The 20,200-nt window shown below is 39.6% G+C and overlaps 1 protein-coding gene across 4 annotated transcripts in view; it reads left to right on the top strand.

Moving 5' to 3' along the window:
• FLI1 (Fli-1 proto-oncogene, ETS transcription factor) overlaps positions 1-20,200 on the top strand; it is a 163,161-nt gene that overhangs the window by 67,227 nt on the left and 75,734 nt on the right. For all 4 annotated transcript variants that reach the window (XM_043997204.1, XM_043997205.1, XM_043997203.1 and 1 more), the window contains exon 2: positions 11,990-12,198. In XM_043997204.1, coding sequence (XP_043853139.1) covers positions 11,990-12,198 — 209 coding nt within the window. The remainder of the gene's footprint in view (positions 1-11,989; positions 12,199-20,200) is intronic.

The raw sequence follows: 20,200 nt of genomic DNA, 5'->3' as shown, positions 1-20,200 counted from the left end.
GTACTTAGTGAACACTATATAAATATTAGTTATTATTTTTACCTCCACATTCCCCGGGAAAGGGGAGTTTGCTGAATGGTCTCAGGACTATAAGAAAAGAGAAAGTGAAACACACTGTAAAGTTTCCCCCTCTGGGGGTTCAGCCTAACCTTTCAGCCTTTACATGTTAGTTTCCATTTTTTTTTGTAAGTAAAGTCATTCTGTAGGAGGAGAATTCAACTTTGATCTTTAGAGATGCCCTTTAAATGTGGTTATGGTCAGAAAAGTGACTGTGAAAACTCAAAGTCAACAACCAAGGTAAATACCCAGGGGAGACCTGGAGAGAAGCCTAATAGGAGACCTGTGATTAACAAAAGGGTTATAGCTCTGGATTCTGTTACATCGCATGTCTCTCTCCAGTTTTTATGGTGTTCTGAGACCCTCTTCTCTCAACTCATTCATGCTCTTCCTCTTAATTTATTAAACCCCATTAAATAAAGTACTTTCATCTGCAAGGAATTCTGATTGCATCTTCCAGGAACTTAGCCGTCTGCCTCTCACAGGGTTATCCAATGCAGAAACTCTCTCTGTGAGTTAAGATTTAAGTGACCTAGGAAGAAAATGTTGAATTAATTGTGTTTAGGAATCAGACAGGGGCTCTAGGCTCAATGCTAGGCCCCAGCTCAGCATCAGAGGAAACAAAATAATTATTTTCACTTACTTATCAAAATCTAACCTGCTTTGTTTTAAAGCCTAGAAAGAAATTGGGTAGTTTCCTTAACCCAGTTCCACTCTTCTTAAGTCATATAGTGGGTGCAGGGGTGACCATGTGTTTTTGAAGGCTATGTCAAGTTTTGATAGGTCCTTCCAAAATGGAAAAAGGTTTTGAGTATAAGTCTAGTGATGGCTGACATCAATCCATTAACAGCTATTCCATGGATCAGATCATTCAAATAGTTACAAATCCATGTACCTTTGGTTTCCATTGTGTCTACAGGGGCATCATGGGAAATTTTCTCAACCACATTTGCTAAAATCTAGGTATACTGTGACTATAGCATTCATCTCATCTACCTGATCAAAAAAGAAAATTAAATAATTCTGGCATGACCTGTTATTGATTAAGCTGTTTTGTTAGTGATAACTAATTATTTTTCTAAATTTTTACAATCCATTCCTTGAATAAAAAATTCTAGAATTTTCCTAGTAATCAAAATGAAGTTCAGTGATTTAGAATTTGCAAATTCCATTCTTTTCCATTTTTTTTTTGGAAATTGGTGCAGTAATAGAATTCTTCAGTGAACATCCAAAGATTTTGTTCCTAGTTCTGGCTCTGATGCTTTCTTACTAGAGAGTTTCTTGGAAAGTCCATTATTATGAGCCTAAGATTCCCCAATTGCATTTTAGGAATAATAGATGTAATTTCTAAAAATAATATTTGGGGATTCTATCACCTTTAAATGTTATCCTTTGGAAGTGAGCTTCCTTATAGATGGAATTAATTGTGGGATTATGGTTCAGGCATAGATGAAGACCTCTGTCCCATCCTTTCTGTTTATATTGTCATCATCCTAGCTCAGGCCCCTATTATTTATTTCCATGACTATTGCAAGAGTGTCCAAATCAGTCTCCCTGTTTCTAATTTTTCTCTGCTTTAGTCCATCCTAAATGCTGTGGGTATATACAATTAATTTTTCATATATATATATATATATATATATACACACACACACATCTATATATGTCTTTACACATCCCCAAAACTTTCAATGGTTTCTTAATGTCAAGGGAATAAATCTAAAAGTACCTAATGTGGCATTCAAGACCCTCCACCTAGTCTTCTAGCCTCATTGCACACCCCTCATCTTCATATATCTTACTTTACAACTTGCTTTCCCTCCAATCCTACTCCACTATTTCCCCAAACCAGGAATACAATACTTTCCTTCTGTGGCTATTGAAAGCCTACTAACTTCTTTAAAATTCAGCTTAAAGGGGCAGCTAGGTGGCACAGTGGATAAAGCACAGGCCCTCGAGTCAGGAGGACCTGAGTTCAAATCTGGCCTCAGACACTTGACACTTACTAGCTGTGTGACCCTGGGCAAGTCACTTAACCCCCATTACCCTGCAAAAAACAACAAAAAATTCAGCTCAAATATTACCCTTTCCCTTTGTATTCTAGAAAAACACTATGTTTGTCTCATGTGTCTTCAAAATTTCATAGCACTTCTGCTTATACCTCTTTTATGGTTTTTGTTTCTGGGGATGAAAATACCTCCTCTCCTTACCTCATAGAAGTAGCATGAGGTTAAAATAAGAGAACATATATACACCAAAATGCTTTGGAAACTTATTTGTTGTTGTTTGGTCATTTTTTAGTCATGTCTAACTTTTTGCAACCCCATTTAGGGTATTCTTGGCAAAGATACTAGAGTGGTTTGCCATTTTCTTCTCCAGAAGAAATGGAGACAAAGAGGGTTAAGTGACTTGCCCAGGGTCACACAGTTAGTGTCTGAGGCTAGATTTGAACTCATGAAGATGATTCTTCCTGATTCCAAGCCCAGTACTCTGGCCACCATACTACCTAGCATGATGTAAATTTAAGGTCATAGTTGAACAAATCACTTAGCATTTATGGCTTAATTTTCCTTATCAGTAAATAAACAGATTGAATGAATTAATATGCTCTAGCAACCTCTTTATATTTATTCGCATGTATGTCATAGCTTTGTGCCTAGCACACAGTAGGTGCTTAATAAATGCTAGTTGACTGACATCCCTTATACTAGACTACAGACTCCTAAAGAATCAGGGGTGTGTTCTTATTGGTCTTTGTATCTCCCTCAGCACCTAGAACAATGCTTTATTGGCCCATAGCACTGACTCAAGTTGTTGGTGAAATTGAATCACAAAGCCCTCAATCACTCAATAGTTCCACAGGACAGGACCTAGCTCAGTGACTTGCACACATGTTTTGGGTGCTAAATTTGTATCTGCTCGTTGACTAATATTTTCTACCTTCTTTCTTGCTTACCTTGCTGCTAAATAGGTAAGAAGAAAGGGGTGTCTAGTATATCTTGTGTATTTCCCATACTGTCACTTCTCCCACCCGCCTTCTACTAGAAATACGAAGGAATAGGTAAATGGACAAATAGCTAACTTCAAGAAAAAGGAGAGGGGAAACTAAGCAGCATCTGTAATCCCTACAATAGATCATTTATTCTTCTGGATAATTGAGGGATCACTGAAGTGTTGGGTCTATTGTCTCAGCTCTATTCCACCTTCCTTAGTCCTCTCCTGCCCTAAAAACAAAAATGACAACAAAAAACCCCAACAAACAAAAACGTCACATCTCTATACCTACCTTTGGCTAAAGAATCTTCTTGTCTCCAGAGAACTGGGCTCAACGGCAGGCGGTTCCTCCCAAAAGACTTGCATGCATCTGACAGTACTTCTCAGAAAACAAGAGAGGGAACTTCATGTCATTACATAAGGAATGCCCATTGTGACTTTCTCAATAGGACATGTGGTATGGAAGTGATAGAGTCCAAGGGTGGCATTTCTGCTGTTGTTGCTGATAGAGATAGTTTACTACAAAAGCACCAGCAGATTTTATTTTATATCTATTTGTTGTCTTTTCAGTTTTATCTACAAATATTCTCTGGATCATCTGGCTTATCTGAATCCAACATTAAGATTTATACAAAATTATTTTCTTTTCAATAGCTTTTCATTATTTTGTGAGGTGGTATTTCTCAAAATCCTCCATTATGCTCTTCTGCCCTGTATTACAAGTGAGTTTATACTCTATATTTAAAACCTCATTGTGGCAACTGTTTTGTACCAGTCAGACTTTTATAAGCAATGGTGGTAGATTTGCTATCTTCACTTTTGTCCATTTCTCATTTTTTAGTCAATAGAGTATTCAAACAGGTTGGTTTGGAGCAAGTAACTATAAGTCATTGAGCATCAAGGTATATGTAGATTTAGTTTGGAAGACCTTCTCAAAGTCTTTTATAGATGTTCTGTCCTTAATCCTTTGCTATAGACATCAACACTTAAGCTACAGTTATCTTTGCAGTGGTTTCTCAGTTTATGCTTGTCATCATATCTACAAGGGGAATTTATCACATATGTCATGAAATGGTGCTCTTTTTTTGTTTTTTTTTGGCATAAAATGAAACCAACTTAATTCCTTCATTCACTTAAGAAGGGTCTGCAATCTGTCCTTCTGTTTATTGTCAACCTTTTCATGCCTGTTATTTCATTTATACAGAAAATGGCAAGATAAAAATAATTCAGTTTTATCAGCAGTGCATTAGCTTGTTGGTCATAGCACAAAAATTGAGTGTCAAGAGGTAAATAGGTTTTTGTAGGTGGTTTGCTGTAGTTACCGTGGAGGTAGAAGAGGGTTTATAGGATTCAGGACATTTTTTTTTTTCATTTTTTGGTCCATTTCATGGATCATTATGACCAATGAAATTAATAATCTCATTCAAGCCAAGACTATTCCTTAGACAACAGTCATGGTTTTTCTCCAAGACCATTTTGGTAAAATCTTTCCCTTTTGGTAGACCCTATCTAAGCTTTCATCCCCTGTCATAGACTTCAAGAAGCCACAGTCACCTCCATTCCACCTTGAAGTACTGGGATAAGACTACTCCAGGGAAAATTTTCATGCATAGTTCCTCCTAACATGGCAGGTAGATATGATTATGGTATTCTAGATGTGGTCTGAATGGTACAGAGTACAGCAGAACTATAAATTCTTTTGCTCCTGATTCTATATTTTTTTAATGCAGCCTAATATCACATAACCTATCTTCCATATATATGGAAATTGCATTCTTCTAGTCTTTTTATATGAATTGCATTCCAGCCATGTCCATCACGTACTTGTACATTTAAGGTTTTTAACCTAATGGCAGAAGATCACATTTATCTCTTTTACATTTATTCTTCTTAGTTTTGGCCCATTCATCTAGTCTATACAAAGATGAGCTTTCTATCTTGCCTCCTCCATCTGTGGTATGTACAGCCAATGAATATTAGTATTGAGTAAAAAGGGGGAATACTTTTGACCCTGTTTTAAAATATCCTAAGCTAGTAATGAGGATACATTTAAAATTTAACAAAAATCATTCAATGCTTGTAGACATTCATTTATTCAATAGCCATGTAGTGAACAGCTTTTGGATTCACAACACCTGAATAAGTGTCATCCCTTATGCACTTTTGAATTCTCTGTTTGGTTTTATTTCTTTGATGATCTATTACTGTGTTGGAACAGTGTTAGTATAATAAAGAGGAATACAGATGGGTAAAATTAGCATTAGAGTTCATCTACTGAAGTCTAATCTGCTGCTCTTTCCATTGGGCCATAAATACCTCCTATATAAATGTGTAGAGCCCTTAAAAATAGAAACATTTGGAAGATGAGAAATTTATTTCATTAAGAGATAATGAGTACTGTTTTGGGTATACTATTTTAGATTTCTAAAGGACACATAATTGGAAATGCCCAATAGGTATTTGATAGTATGGTTCACAAGAAAATTTAAGACTAGCTATGTAGATAGAGATTGTAACTGAAAGAATGGGAGGAGAAAAAACCACAAGGTTATAGAGAGTGAAGAGAGCCTAGGATAGAACCTCATATGATACTCATGGTTAGAAGGTGAGGAATGGATAATAATATGCTGAAGAGCCATCAGACAGGAGTGGGGAGAATCAGGAGAAATCAGTGGATTATTCTTCTTCCAACAGCAAGATAGCCAAGGAAGGCAAGAGTATTAAGGAGGAGGGAGTGGTCAACTGCATCAAATGTTGAAGAGAGATTGCAGAGATGAAGACTAAGAAAAAGACTATCAGGTTTATCAATTGAGAGAACAATGGTAACCTTAGAGAAATGGTTTCAGTTGAATAGTGGGGTCGGAAACTAGGTTGCAAGGGTTGAGAGGTCAATGGAAAAGGAGGAAGTGGTGGCAAGGAGTATAGAGAGCTTTTTCTAAAAGTTTGTGAAAAGGGGGAGAGATATAGGATAATCATTTCAGGAGATGGCAAGGTTAAGTAAAGGTTTTTTAAGTGTAGGTAAAATCTGGGAATATTGGGGAGCAGTAGGGAATGGAGCAGTAGATATTGAAGACAAGAGATAGCAGTGGCTATAAAGCAAGTTCCTAGAGGAATTAGTCTAAAATATCCAAGATTGAGCAGGCAGTTTAAATTGACTTTTTCAGTTTAAGGAATCAATTTTCTCCAACTTTTAGGGGCTTTAGGAGGGTCTAGTGACAAGTTGAGGGACTGACCTTAGCAAGAAGAACATCTATCATTTTGTCAGAAACTGGAGCAAAGGAAGAGAGAATATAGTATGATATCAAAGGGTTTTAAAGTATAGAATAGGGCAGAAGAGGGTGCTTCCAAAGGATGGCCTTCTATTTTGGCAAAGACATTCTTTGCTTTTGTTTTTTGACTGATCTCAGGTAGTGGCCTGTGTGAGTGCTCTCCAAGTTATATGAACTAATGCAGTACTAATGTGCATCATAGATGGATGGTTTAGGCTTTTACTTGCTGAGGGACAGGCTACAGGATCAGATGACTCTGCAAAATCTCTTCTAGTTCTAGAATTCTGTCATTTAGTGGAATAGGGAGGCCCTATAAATAACCACAATTCCTGACCTCTACTCACTCTGTAAAGGAAGGCTAAAGAAAGGTGCTTTTCAAAATCCTATTCCAAAGCAAGTTGCTATTTCTTGAGTTATGTTGGCTCCCTGTATTAAGAAGGGAAACCTAGCTACTGGACTGTCATAAGATCTGGGAGGTCCCACATCCACTAGTCATGCTTTTCTCATTTCAGGGTCATTTCTGAATGTTGCTCTAGAAGATCTGATATTGAGCAAGTGGCTTAAATTTGCTTTCTCTCTGATTTAAAGAAGCAAATTTCTCCAGATCTTATAGGCTGTGGGATAGTTTTTGTCATCATGGCAAACTGGAGCAGAGAATCTTCTTGAAGGAACTTCTGTATCTTATGTGGAGGTTATATCTACTGGGTTTTGTCCAGATGTCACTGATCTATCAACCAACCAACAAGTCCTCATACTTCCATCATGTGTCCAGTATTGCAGCGGAGCTAGGAAATGTGGCATCAGCTGTCATGGCATTTATATAATCTAGTTGTGGGGATAAGGCTGAAGCATATGAAATAGAAACCAACAAACAATACAGGAGAGAAAATAGATATGGGCTAAATTATGTTATTTTAGGTTTGAATTTAAGTGGAGAAAGAGAGTTCTGCAATAGTCAAGGAAGACTTTATGTATGGGCAGAAGGAGAATTCCAGGTGAATAGCTTTTTTTTTTTTTTTTTTTTTTTTAAGCGAGGCAATTGGGATTAAGTGACTTGCCCGGGGTCACACAGCTAGTAAGTGTTAAGTGTCTGAGGCCGGATTTGAACTCAGGTACTCCTGAATCCAGGGCCGGTGCTCTATCCACTGAGCCACCTAGCTGCCCCTGAATAGCTTTTTATAAAGCCTCCAATTAGAGCAGAAGGTGCTTGTTGAAGATGTGGGGTAAGAAATAAGGCTGTATAGGTAGGTTAGAGTTAGCTAATGTAAAGTTTTGAAAATGTAGGTGTCATATAGTAGGGAAATAGAGATATAACAAAGGTTTTTCAATAGGAGAGTGATTTAATTGGAGTGATGCTTTTGGGTGATAAGCCTGGTACCAATATGTAGACACTGAAATTAGCTAGAAGGCTACCACAATAATCAAGTCATAAGTTAAGGGTGGTGGAAGGGACAGTTTACAAGAGACTTGCTGTATTTTGGCTAAATTCTGTGTATTTTCTTGCCACAATATTTGGACCACTGAAAATAGTACATAAATGAGGGTCTCTTTGTCTTTGGCCAAAATCTTTGAGTAAATTTTCATATGTAGTCATTTTTTTCTCTCTTGAATGCTTCAGATTTCATATATGATGCCACAATAGTATCATGTATGATATAAAGTGTATAAACTGAGGTCCCTTCTCCATAGATGACACCTAGTTTTTAATATCTTGAACTGAGGAGATTGCTCTGCAAGCTCATCTTTATACTTTATACAAAAAGACATTTATAATGATGTGTGACACTACAAAACCAGAATTACATCAAACCAATTCTTTATTTCTGGGAACCTACAAGGAACAGTAAGCCAATTCCTAGTGCATATAGCAGTCTTTATATCACATGCATGATAGAACAGTTTATTTTGTAAGGAAGTCACCACAGGATTTTTCATACGGGATCAAGGGAAGTACCAGCTCTCCACAGAACAAACCATGAGGAAATTGGGTAGAAAACAAGAGTAGGACATTGTGGATCCAGAAACTATCAACATTCACTCAGTTGGGGACAGTGAACTTTTTGGATGTTGTGGTGGTAACTTTGGAAGTTCAACCTTAAACCCTTCACCCTTTGCCTTATCTATAACATCCAAGTCTTTTTGGTCCAGAAGCAGACTTCCTGGTGTGATTTCCTGTACTTCCTGCCATGGTCCCAGCCGGAAACAACATGAGAACAGCCTTCCTGTTGGAAACAAGGATGCCGTGCTGGCATTAAGTACAACACTGGGAGTGAGGTCAGCAGAGAGAGAGTGGAACAGAATTTGTAATCTGTTTTTTGGGGGGAGGAAGATATTCAAAGAAAGGGGATGAGTGAAACAAGGGTCATAGAAAAAGTTCAAAACTAAGAGGTCCTTTGATGTTCTTTATCTGTATCCATACATACTGTGTTTGTCTGTTTTTTTAATTTGTTGCATAATGGAGGGGAACTACCATCAGTCAGTGAATGGATGGAGAATGATTATTAATGGTGGCCTAAGAGAATATATATTTTATGAATAAAATGAATAATAGATGATAATTATACCCAACATTTAGATAGTATTTTAAGGTTTAAGGATTACTTTATGCATATTATTCAATACACATAACAACCCAATGAAGCAGGTACTACAGGCATTATCTTTCTCATTTTACAGATAGGGAAATTGAAATTCAGAGAAGCTCAAGTGATTTGGCCAGTGTCACACAGATAGAAAGTGTTAGAACATGAATGACTGCTTCTTTTCCTTATTTTGAAGGGAATATAAACTCAACTCTCAGGAATTACAAGGACAAAGGGGTAATAAACACATGCAAATCTCATTATCTTCTCTTTTTAAAAAGTTTTATTAATGTGTTTTGTTTTTCCACCACAAACATTTACAGATTACCCTCGACTACAGCAGAGGTTTCTTGTAAAAAAGTAAAACAATTAAGCAAAACTAACAATACAATGATCTCATCTGAATGTGTTAGCTTCGTTCTACTTCTGTAGCAGCCCCACCATGTTTCTTTAAAAAAAAAAATAGAAATTTATTTCTCTTCCTCCCACTTCCACCCCATTAAAAAAAAGAAAAAAAATTATTGTAACAGAGCCAAGTAAATAAGTTCTCTAAATGGCTGTATTCGAAACTAGATATGTTTCTGCACCCTAAAACTGTCAGTTCTTTGTCAGTAGAATGTTTCATATTCAGTCCTCTGGAATTATTGGGTTGGATGTTCAATGTATTGATAGTATTTCTTACTGTTCAAGATGTTTGCTTTCAAAGTTATTTGTCCTTAGGGGCAGCTAGGTGGTACAGTGGATAAAGCACCAGCCCTGGATTCAGGAGGACCTGAGTTCAAATCCAGCCTTAGACAATTGACACTTATGAGCTGTGTGACCCTGGGCCACTTAACCCTCATTTTCCTGCTCCCCAAAAAGTTATTTGTCCTTACTAGTGTTGTTTATGTGTGTGGGTTTTTTTTTTTTTATAAATTATACTCTCAGTTCTGCTCATTTCACTCTTCTTCAGCTTATAAAAAGTCCTCAAAATCATTCCATTTTTAATAATACTATTTTCTAATTTGTGGTAATTTTTTGTCATATAACTTGCTGCTTCTGATGGACATCCCTAATTTAGAATATTGGAAGAATCTCATACAGTAGCAATGATAGTGATGGCTGTGACACTTATCAGAACATTGGCAAGATAGTCTGACATTTCCATGGCAAAATCATGTTGGCATTTATATCATGGTGTATATAAATAATTATCTCACAACAACTTTGAGCTAGGTTGTATTTGTATTATCTCCATTTTATACACAAGGAAACAAACATCCTAGAAAGTTACCTGTGACCACACAGCTAGTAATTGGAAGCTTGAACCCAAGTTTCCAGATACCAAACAAGAGCTCATCTCTCACCAGAATCACTATAACAGCACATCTGTCATCCCTTGCCCATCATCAACCCAAGGAATGCCTCAAACTATGGGCCTGGGCTTCTTCTCACCCAATCCTGCCCAGAATATAGTTTCAGTTTCATCTTCCCTAATGAAATGAGGGCTAAGGGAACACGAATGAGACATTTACTTCTCTCCTACTTCTACTTTCTCCTTTCCTCTGCTCCTTTTGTAGCTTCAATCAAAGTCAGAAAGTATAGACATTTCAAATCACTCCACTCAATTCAACAAATTAAACATCTATTAAGTGCCTACTGTGGGCAAAGCTGTATGTCATGCATTGGGGAAACAGATCAGAACAAAAGAAACCCTTTTCTCATGGAGTCTATACATTCTCCTGGGAGTCTATGACATAGGGCACCTGAGCTGAGCCCGAAAGAATCTCAGAGTTCTAAAAGACTGAGGTGAAGAGTATGTTCAAGGTATGGGGAGGAGACTTTGCAGAGACACAGAGATAGATGCCAAAGAGGTGACTGAGTCCGGGGAATCTCTCTGAGGCAACTGTGGAGAGGGGAGGGCAAGGCAGTGGATAGAGTGCTGGAGAGGGAGTCAGGGAAACCTTAATTCACATCCTGCCTCTGACACTACACTAGCTGGGTGACTCTGAGCAAGTCACTTAGCCTTGGTTTGCCTTAGTTTCCCCATCTTTTAAATGGGGATAATTATAGTACCTACTTCTCTTGTGACGATAAAATAAGGAAATATTTGAAAAGCATTTTGTAAACCTTAAAGCTCTATATAAAGGCTAGCTATTATTATTGTTATTGTTATTGTAATTGTTATCAGGACAGTTTGGTACTGAACAATTACTCCCTTCCTGTAAGGGGAAAAAAAAGCAGTTCAATCTTTAAAACACGGGGTCTTTGAACCCGTCTATATGGGATCTGGGCTTAGGGATGGGGTTTCAAGTGTAGTCCACAAGATGTTAGATTTAGAATTATGAGGAACCTGAGAAGCCATAATCTAGTTTATATATGAAGAACTGAGGCCCAGAGAAATTAATTGGCTTGTCTAAGGTAATACAGATAGTTCGTGGCAGACCCTGGATTCAAATCCGGGTCCTCTGACTCCAAGTCCAGCACCTTTTCCACTTCATCACACAGTTTCTCTAAAATCTGGAGGCCCATAGAGATTAAATTATTTGTACAAGGTGACTTAGGGAGTAAGGAGCAGAACTGGGAATTGAATGGAGGGTCTCTGACTCCAAGTGAAATGCTCTTCCCAGGGTACCACAACGCCTGCTCCAGTGCCAGGGACCATTTCATTTTTTGTGTTGCCAATATACAGGGGACATTCCAGGTGATGCCATTTCTGTGCCGCCTTTCTTTCTCCTCTGCTCATTTTGTAGCCTCCATCCCTGCCTTCCATCCCAAACTGACCAGAAAGATATAACATAATAATGATGCTCTCTAGATAAGTTAACAAATGTTTGGACCACAGGAGGCTGATACCCTTCCTTACCCTCACCCCCCTTCTAGTCCAGGACAACCCAAAAAAGAATCCCACACTTTGCATAAGGGGTAATGTGACCCAGGGCCTGTGATTCAACCTGCAATTCCCCCCTCCCAGAGGGGACTTTCAGGTGAAGAGAGGGCATCTATCAAGCGGCTTGCCAGCTCAGACAGAGAGTGCAGAAGCCACCTCATGGCTGACTGACTAGTGACACTTACAAACTTTCTCTCTCCCCTGTTGTGCTCTTCCAGGAGGCTCTGTCGGTGGTGAGTGACGACCAATCCCTCTTTGACTCCACATTTGGAGCAGCTCATCTCCCCAAGAACGACATGACCGCCTCTGGTAACCCTGACTATGGCCAGCCGCACAAAATCAACCCCCTCCCACCTCAGCAGGAGTGGATCAACCAGCCTGTGAGGGTCAACGTTAAGAGGGAATATGACCACATGAATGGATCCAGGTAGGAGAGTGCTGACTACAGCTGCCCATGGTTCAGTTGATGGGCTGGGAGAGAGAAGGCAGGGAGTGCAGGGGCGCAGAATCTGGTGGTGGAGGGAGGGGGGAGAAGAGAGGGAGGGACCAAAAGTATGAATGTGTGTTCGCCAGATGTTCTTCTGCTGAGGCATAAGGCCTCATTATTCACTTATGGTTTCTGTGGCAGGCAGGGCTTCAGTGCTAGGCAATTGGAAGTCTGGGTCAGTCCACAAAAGGCTGCTAAGATGAGGGGGCCAGCCCAGGGCACTGTGGGACTAGAGTCTGATGGTGCAGTTAAAGGGGGCTCCTGCCATGTCTGGCTGGGCATGGGAGAGCTGCCAGGCTTCAAAAGATCTGCCTTATGTAAGAGTCTGCTCTTAGAACCATTAAATCAACAGCTATTTATTAAGCATCTGCTATGTGCCAAGCCTGGTGCTAGCCTCTGGGGACACAAAGACAGTGAATGAAATAATCCCTACTTGCAAGGAGCTGATATTCACTGAGCAAACAGTCTCCAAAAACTTAGGTAAAGTCAAGTCAACGAGCCTACTAAATTCCATGGCACTTACTTGTATGTAGGCCACTGTGGTAGGCCCTGTGGAAGAAGGAAGGAAGGAAGGAAACATGGGAGGGAGGAATAAGACATATTCTGGGCTCTCAACAAACATCCACTATAATTTCAGGTATCAAGCAGAGCTATTACATAGCTATGATACTAGATAGATGGCTTATAATAATGGCATGAATAAAATTATACAGGAGTTGAGTGAAGAAACAAATTACTTTGTAGCAAGACCTCACAAAGGAGGTGATATTTGTGGATAGCCTTTCAGGTTGTATGGGATTTTGATTAGGGAAGTGGGTAGAAAGCCACTTAAGGTAGAAGCTATGTCATCAGTAAGAGTATAGGAGCAAGAAATTTCAAAGTATGTTGAAAGAATGGAAGGTAGCCCATTATAGTTGGTTTGGGAGAGGAGTTGAGTTTGGTTTTGGATGTGTTGGGTTTAAGATACAGGCAAAGAATCCAGGTAGAAATGTCTAGCAGGATATTTCTGAAAAGATAAGACTTTTGGTCACAGGAAGCCGGGACTAGGGATACAAATTTGAGACTCACCTGTAGTGAGGTGAGGAATGTTGAAGGAGGCAACAGAGGAAGAGAGTGTAGTGAGAGTAGATAGCCAAGCCAGAGCCACCACCTCCCTTTCAAGGAGCAACAAGTACACTCCAGACCTGCCTGTGGGAACCCCTAACTTCACCACATTTCTATCCCACTAACCAAAACCAGACAGAGCCTGGGATCCCAGCCACCTTCTCAGGCTTTGGGGCAGCAGAGTTAGCTGAGAGCCTCAGAACTCTTGTCTCTGTTTCTGTCTCCCTCTCTCTCTGTCTCCGTCTCAGCCTCTGTCTGCCTGTCTCTCCCTGTCTTTCTTTATCTGTCTCTCAGTCTATGTCTTTCTCTCTTGTCTCTTGCTGCCTCTGTCTCTCCCTTGTCCTGATAATAACCAATATTTGCATTGTGCATTAAAGTTCACAAAACTTCATCTTCATGGGAGCCCCATAACACTGTGAAGTAGGTTCTACAGATAATATCATTATCCTCAGAGACAGTGAGTTCTTTGACTATAATCAAACAACTATTAAATGTTGGAGGATTTGAACCTGAGTTTTTCTTTTTCTTTTTCTTTTTCTTTTTTTTTTGCGGGGCAAGGAGGGTTAAGTGACTTGCCAAGGGTCACACAGCTAGTAAGTGCCAAGTGTCTGAGGCCAGATTTGAACTTAGGTACTCCTGAATCCAGGCCCGGTGCTTTATCCACTGCGCCACCTAGCTGCCCCATTTAAAAAAAAAACATTTTATTTTTATTTTATTTTATTATTTTTTTTTTTTTAGTGAGACAATTGGGGTTAAGTGACTTGCCCAGGGTCACATAGCTAGTAAGTGTTAAGTGTCTGAGGCCGGATTTGAACTCAGGTACTCCTGATTCCAGGGCCAGTGCTCTATTTACTGTGCCACCTAGCCGCCCCTCTGAGTTTTTCTAACTCTACCTTCAGCTCTGCACCAGACCTCTTCCTCCTCCTCCTCTTCCTCCTCCTTCTCATTATTATTATGTGATACATTTTTTGCCCATGAAACTGCAAGTCTATTATGTACAACTTGCTATTCCTTTAAAATATATAATAAAGTTATCCTGTAAATGTCTTTTTCCCCTTTTTCTTCCCTCCTCTGTCTTGCCCTAGAGATGGCTACCATCAGACCCAAATTTGATGTATACACACAAATACATATATAATGTATGTATATATGCATGTAAGATCATTCTATACATTTCTCAATTCTTTCTCTGACTCTAAAGGTAGCATCTGCCTCTCCACATCCTTCTATACCCTAAGTTCATGACTAAGATCCAGGGACACTGTGATAGGAGTAACCCAGATAGCTATAGTGATCTCAAAAGTTCAGTCATTGCTATATCATGTTCTTTGGTTTGGTTTGGGTTTTTTGTTGTTGTTGTTTTAGTTTGGGTTTTTTATTTTATGTTTTTGGTTTGGTTTTTGAGACTGGTGCTGCCTATCTTACCCAGGCTGGGAATGCAGTAGCCAACTCATGCGTTTATTCCCACCACTGATCAGTATGGAAACTAATCTGTTCTGTTTCCAACTTGTGTCAGGTTGGCCTTCCTTAGCCTATTGGTATCTCCTGATGCTGAGGGTTCATATGGTATCTATTCTTTAAACTTGTGTCCCCAGAGATGGAAAACCCACTAAAAATCTATTCACAGAGATGATGATTACAACAAAGTCTCTCCTACTTTTCTAGAGCATTTATATCATGATTACATTTTAATCTAATAATAATCCTATGATATAGAGATGGTAAGATGTCATCCTGTTCAAAGTAACATGAGTGATGACTAAAGCAGTCAGGGCAATGACCAAGTCTGTAGACTACCAGATGGGGAAAAAGGAAGGGTAAAGGTATATGCATTTATTAAGACCTACTATATGACAAGAATTATACTAAGCACTTTACAAATGTTATCTCATCCAATTCCCGCAACAATTCTACAAGGTAGATGATATCATTATCTTCATTTTACAGATGAGGAAGTTGAGGCAAACAGAGGTTAAGTAACTTTCCCAGGATCACACAACTAATAAGCTGTCTCGGCTCCAGGCTGGGTGATCTTTCCCCCTGTGCCACCAGTTGACTCAACCAGACAGACATTAACATACCTGTTTTTATGCATGTTCACATAGACTCACAATGGGATTTGTGAGGAAATATTTTCTTCTTATTCTCCCTAAGAAGTCCCAAGTGGTTAGATCTTCCACTCATGGGCAGGGGGTGGGGCACATAAGGATCGCCTTTCAAAACTTAGTTCTGGGGGAGCTAGGTGGCTCAGTGGATAGAGCACTGGCCCTGGAGTCAGGAAGACCTGAGTTCAAATCCAGCCTCAGACACTTAACACTTACTAGCTGTGTGACCCTGGGCAAGTCGCTTAACCCCAATTGCCTCACCAAAAAAAACAAAAACAAAAACAAAAAACCTTAGTTCTGCAGTCCAGCTGGTTCCCTAGTGCATGGCTTCTGTTGTAATTAGCCTAGGAAGCTACAGATGTAACAAGGATCGGCCTACCCTCTAAGGATAAGCTGGTGGCCCATCAGCCTGGCACTCAGCTGGGCAGCAAATCACAAAGTTGCTTCAGAATAACTGATGTATTCATACAGATCTGACCCCTTTAGGAGAAATGGAGAAAATATAAATAGATCCTACCAGTAGGCTGTTACTGATGTCTAATGAATCTTCATCTTTGTACATCTCGTGGTGCCAAGATTTGGAGTCAGAGGGTCTGGGTTCCAAACCCGGCTGAGCCACTTACTAACTGTGTAATGAATGATTTCTGGGAAAGTCAGTTCACCTCTCTGGGTTTCTCACTGTTTCTGCATCTGTAAAATGAAGGGATGAGACTAGATGACCTCTGAGGTTTATGCTAGCTTGAAATCTTTCCTATTAACCTGAGCACCAATGTTCTAGAAAAATGCTCATGTTTAAATTCACTAATTCATTATTTAAGTTCACTGTTCACTAGAGGGTGGAAATCAAGTACTGTAATTGGAACTGAAAGAGAAAACGTGATTGAATGATAACATTTTTCTGACCTAAAGTATACCTTTGCCTTTAGTTGTTGGGTTTTTTTTTTTGTTTTGCTTTGTTTTTGTCTTGTTTTGTTTCATTTTGTTATCATGAGGCAGGGAAGGTTTGGGTTGACTGGACCTATGATTTAACTGGACCTATGATAAAGAACTCCCAATAAGGAAACTCCCTCTTCCAATGCACATCAGCTCTTGCTCTGAAAATTACAGTCTTGGAGTTAGTTATTGTCTGGACCACTGAGAAGGACTTGTCCAGGGTCACATGTAAGAAGCAGGACTTGGGCTTAGGTCTTCCTGATTCTCCAGCAGGCTCACTATTACATCATGCTGCCTTTAGTAGCCTGTTCTTTTGGAATAAGTATATTATCTTGCATTTTATTCTTTGCCAACGCATATGGCATTTTATACTGTTTGGGAGTGTCTTCATTTCAAATACTCACAACAATTCTGCAAAGTGGGAAGAACTGGTGATGCTACCCATTTTATGGTTGGGGCAACTGAAACATGAAGCAAATTAGAGACAGAACTAGGGAAACAGCTGAGGTGGCATGAGAAAGTAGGAAGACCATTGACCCAGGAATCACAAGTTCTGAGTTTGAATCCTGGCTCTGCTCTTTGCTACTTATGGGACCTTGAACAAATCACTTAATCTTTATGGGTCTCAGTTTCATCCTCTGGAATAAGAAGTTTGGAAAGATGGCTTCTAAGTCCATGATTATTCAGCTAGTGCTCTGCTATGTCATGAGGCTCAGGGGGCCTAGGACTTCACTGTGGCTCTGGGTCCAGATATGGGAAAGTCAATGGACAGGGATAGACACAGGGGATTCATAGATTCTGCAGATGGAAAAAGAAGACAATTATAATTCTATTATCTATGAAGAGCCAAGAGCTTATATATAAGAGCTGGGAGACTATTATATGTAATATATTAATTAAAATGTATATACATGTATATATGTGTGTATGTATGTATGTATGTATGTGTATATATATAAAAGCTGAGAGACTCTACAGCTCTAAAAGCCTCAGGCTTTTCAGTTTATCCCATGGTAGCTGACTGTGTTAAGGCCGTATATATCTGAGATATGATATTGAGTTTTTGAAGGGAACTTTGACAAGCTGGAGCATAGGTAGAAAAAGGCAGAGCAGGGCAAGGGACTGTGAAAACAATGTCGTCCAAAGATAAGTTAAAAGAACTAGAGATGCTCAGGATGGAGAAGAGAAGATGTAGTGGGGAGATGAGGGCTGCTGTCAGATATTTGAAAGGTCACATAGTGGAAAAGGGGACTTGTTCTGCTTGTCTCCAAAGGACCAGTGGATGTAGTAACATGAATTTAGGGAGTAAATTCAAATCTTGGCTCAGACAGTTATCAATTGTGTGACCCTAGGCAAGTCACTTAACCTCTATCTGCCTCAGTTTCCTCAATTGTAAAACGGAAGTTAAAATAGTCCCTACTTCTTAGGGTTGTTGTGAAGATCAAATGAGATAATAATTGTAAAGCACTTAGCACAGTGTCCGGCATATGATAAGCGCTATATAAATATTAGCTGTTACTAGTTAACAGGGAGATCTTTTTTTTTTTTTTTGGCTAAACATAAGAAAAACAAACAGTTATCCCTTCCACATCGCGACTTTACTCATTGCAGTTTCAATATGTTTCTGATCAGCATAAGAAATTAAATGGGAATTTTGGGGGAGTCTTGTGGAGGCCACAGATGACATGCAAAGGCCAGCAGACAATACAGAAAAAGTTTAGAAACTCAGAAATGCATAAAAATATATGTGCTATTGTAAAATATCAACATAGTTTATATTTTGAAATAATAATAATTCAGACTTGTTCTCTGGTATGGAGAGGGTCAAAATTTTTTATGTGAATTTTCCATATTGGGGGGGGGCTCCATGCTCCTAACCCCCCCAAGATATGGGAGGGATAACTGTATACCAAAGTGGAACCATGATTCCTTGGTCTAGAAGTGAAAAGGAATCAGGTAATGAGTTCCCTGTCATTGGAGGTCTTCAAATGAGGTCATATGACCACCATTAGTTAGACAGGATTCAGGCTCTGGGGAGGAATTGGAATAAATGGCCCCTGAGGTCCTTACCAGCTATAACAGTTTAAGATCTTATTTAGGGGACAGCTAGGTGGCACAGTGGATAAAGCACCGGCCCTGGAGTCAGGAGGACCTGAGTTCAAATCTGCCCTCATACACTTGACACTTACTAGCTGTGTGACCCTGGGCAAGTCACTTAACCCTCATTGCCCCGCCAAAAAAAGAAAATAAAAAGATTTTATTTAAGATTCTATGTCTTGATGATATGCCTTGAGCACTGTGCCCTTTCTACTTTAAAAACAGCAGAGTAAAGAGGATGTGTGTGTGTTGGGGGGTGTTTTGTGAGCGTGATCATGCTGAGCCTTCCTTTGACTATGACTTAGCCATTAGTCACTTGGGCAGTGGCTGGGGGTCAGGTGGAGAAGAAGCGTGCTCTTGGAAAGGTTCAGCGGCAGTATGAGCTACCCTTGCTTTGGGAGGTTTTGTCTCGTTCCTCAGATTTTCCCACTGTGGTTGAACTTGTTGGGGTTGGTTGTCCCTGAAACAGCATCGCCCATAGGTTCTGTATTAGATGCAGATTCCAGTGGCTTGATCCAAGACGTGGTCTGCAAATAGCTCTCAGCTGCATCCTGTCTCAACCACGGGAATTGGGGAAAACATCCCGTATAAGAAAGAATACCAATTTAAGGAGAGGAAATGCATGAACTGCTTGCCTTGTGCACGTGGTGTGGAACCTGAGTACTGAATTGTAAGAGGACTATATGACGTGCGTGAACAGTATATCTAGGTATAAGGCGCATGTGATCTTTATATCTCTCTCATATACAGGATCTTAGTTTATGCCTGCCATACTTGTTCCACCTGTCTGGCTAGTTAAGAATATTCCAAGTTTCTGCTTTTTTATTTGCATAAGTCTTATTGCTGATAACCTGTGTGTGAAGCTTGTGTTTATGAATTAAGACTAAGCAATATAATTTGTTCATTGAATTTTATTTGTCCATTCAATCTATGATTTCTAGAGACCTGTGATGTCATCATTGTGAGTATTATCAGGGCTAAGGATCACAGTTCCTTTAGACTTCTTATACTTATCCTTTGTGTCTTGCCCATATCTTTCCATAGATCTTCCCAGGAGGCATTCACTAATTCTTTTAATACACATAGGTGGGGGGCAGCTAGGTGGCACAGTGGATAAAGCACCGGTCCTGGATTCAGAAGGACCGGAGTTCAAATCCGACCTCAGACACTTACACTTACCAGCTGTGTGACCCTGGCAAGTCACTTAACCCTCATTGCCCCGCAAAAAAACAAACAAATACACATAGGTGTGAGTGTTGCTGACAGTCTGTCCATTTGTTACCCTTCCCTCTTAGTATATGAGCAATGCCCCTCCTGTTCTGGGCATCCATGACTTTATAGATGTATAGTATACCACTTCCCATGAGCAAATCATTGGTGGTACACCGTAGATCTCTCACATCTGCCACACATCTTTCCAATGTGCTTTGGGTTACCTGAAAATTTGAGTGAGAGGACTTGCATTCAAATATTGCCACTGTCATTTACTACCTCTGTGACCTTGGAAAAGTCATTTAAACTCTCCAGGCCTCAGTTTCCTCATCTGTAAAATAAGGGGATTCAACTTAGATAGCTTCTGGCTCTAAATCTCTGTGATCTTATTTTCTAGAATCCTATGGCCTCATCCATAGCAAGCAGACATATAGAATTACCATGAGAACATTGCTGTTATAAAAAAGACAGTTTTTAGGGGATTGCTGAAA

This window comes from Dromiciops gliroides, chromosome 3 (assembly GCF_019393635.1).
Source record: "Dromiciops gliroides isolate mDroGli1 chromosome 3, mDroGli1.pri, whole genome shotgun sequence".
Classification (NCBI taxonomy): Eukaryota; Metazoa; Chordata; class Mammalia; order Microbiotheria; family Microbiotheriidae; genus Dromiciops; species Dromiciops gliroides.
The sequence above is the reverse complement of the archived record's forward strand: the minus strand, read 5'-3'. Positions and strand labels throughout refer to the sequence as shown.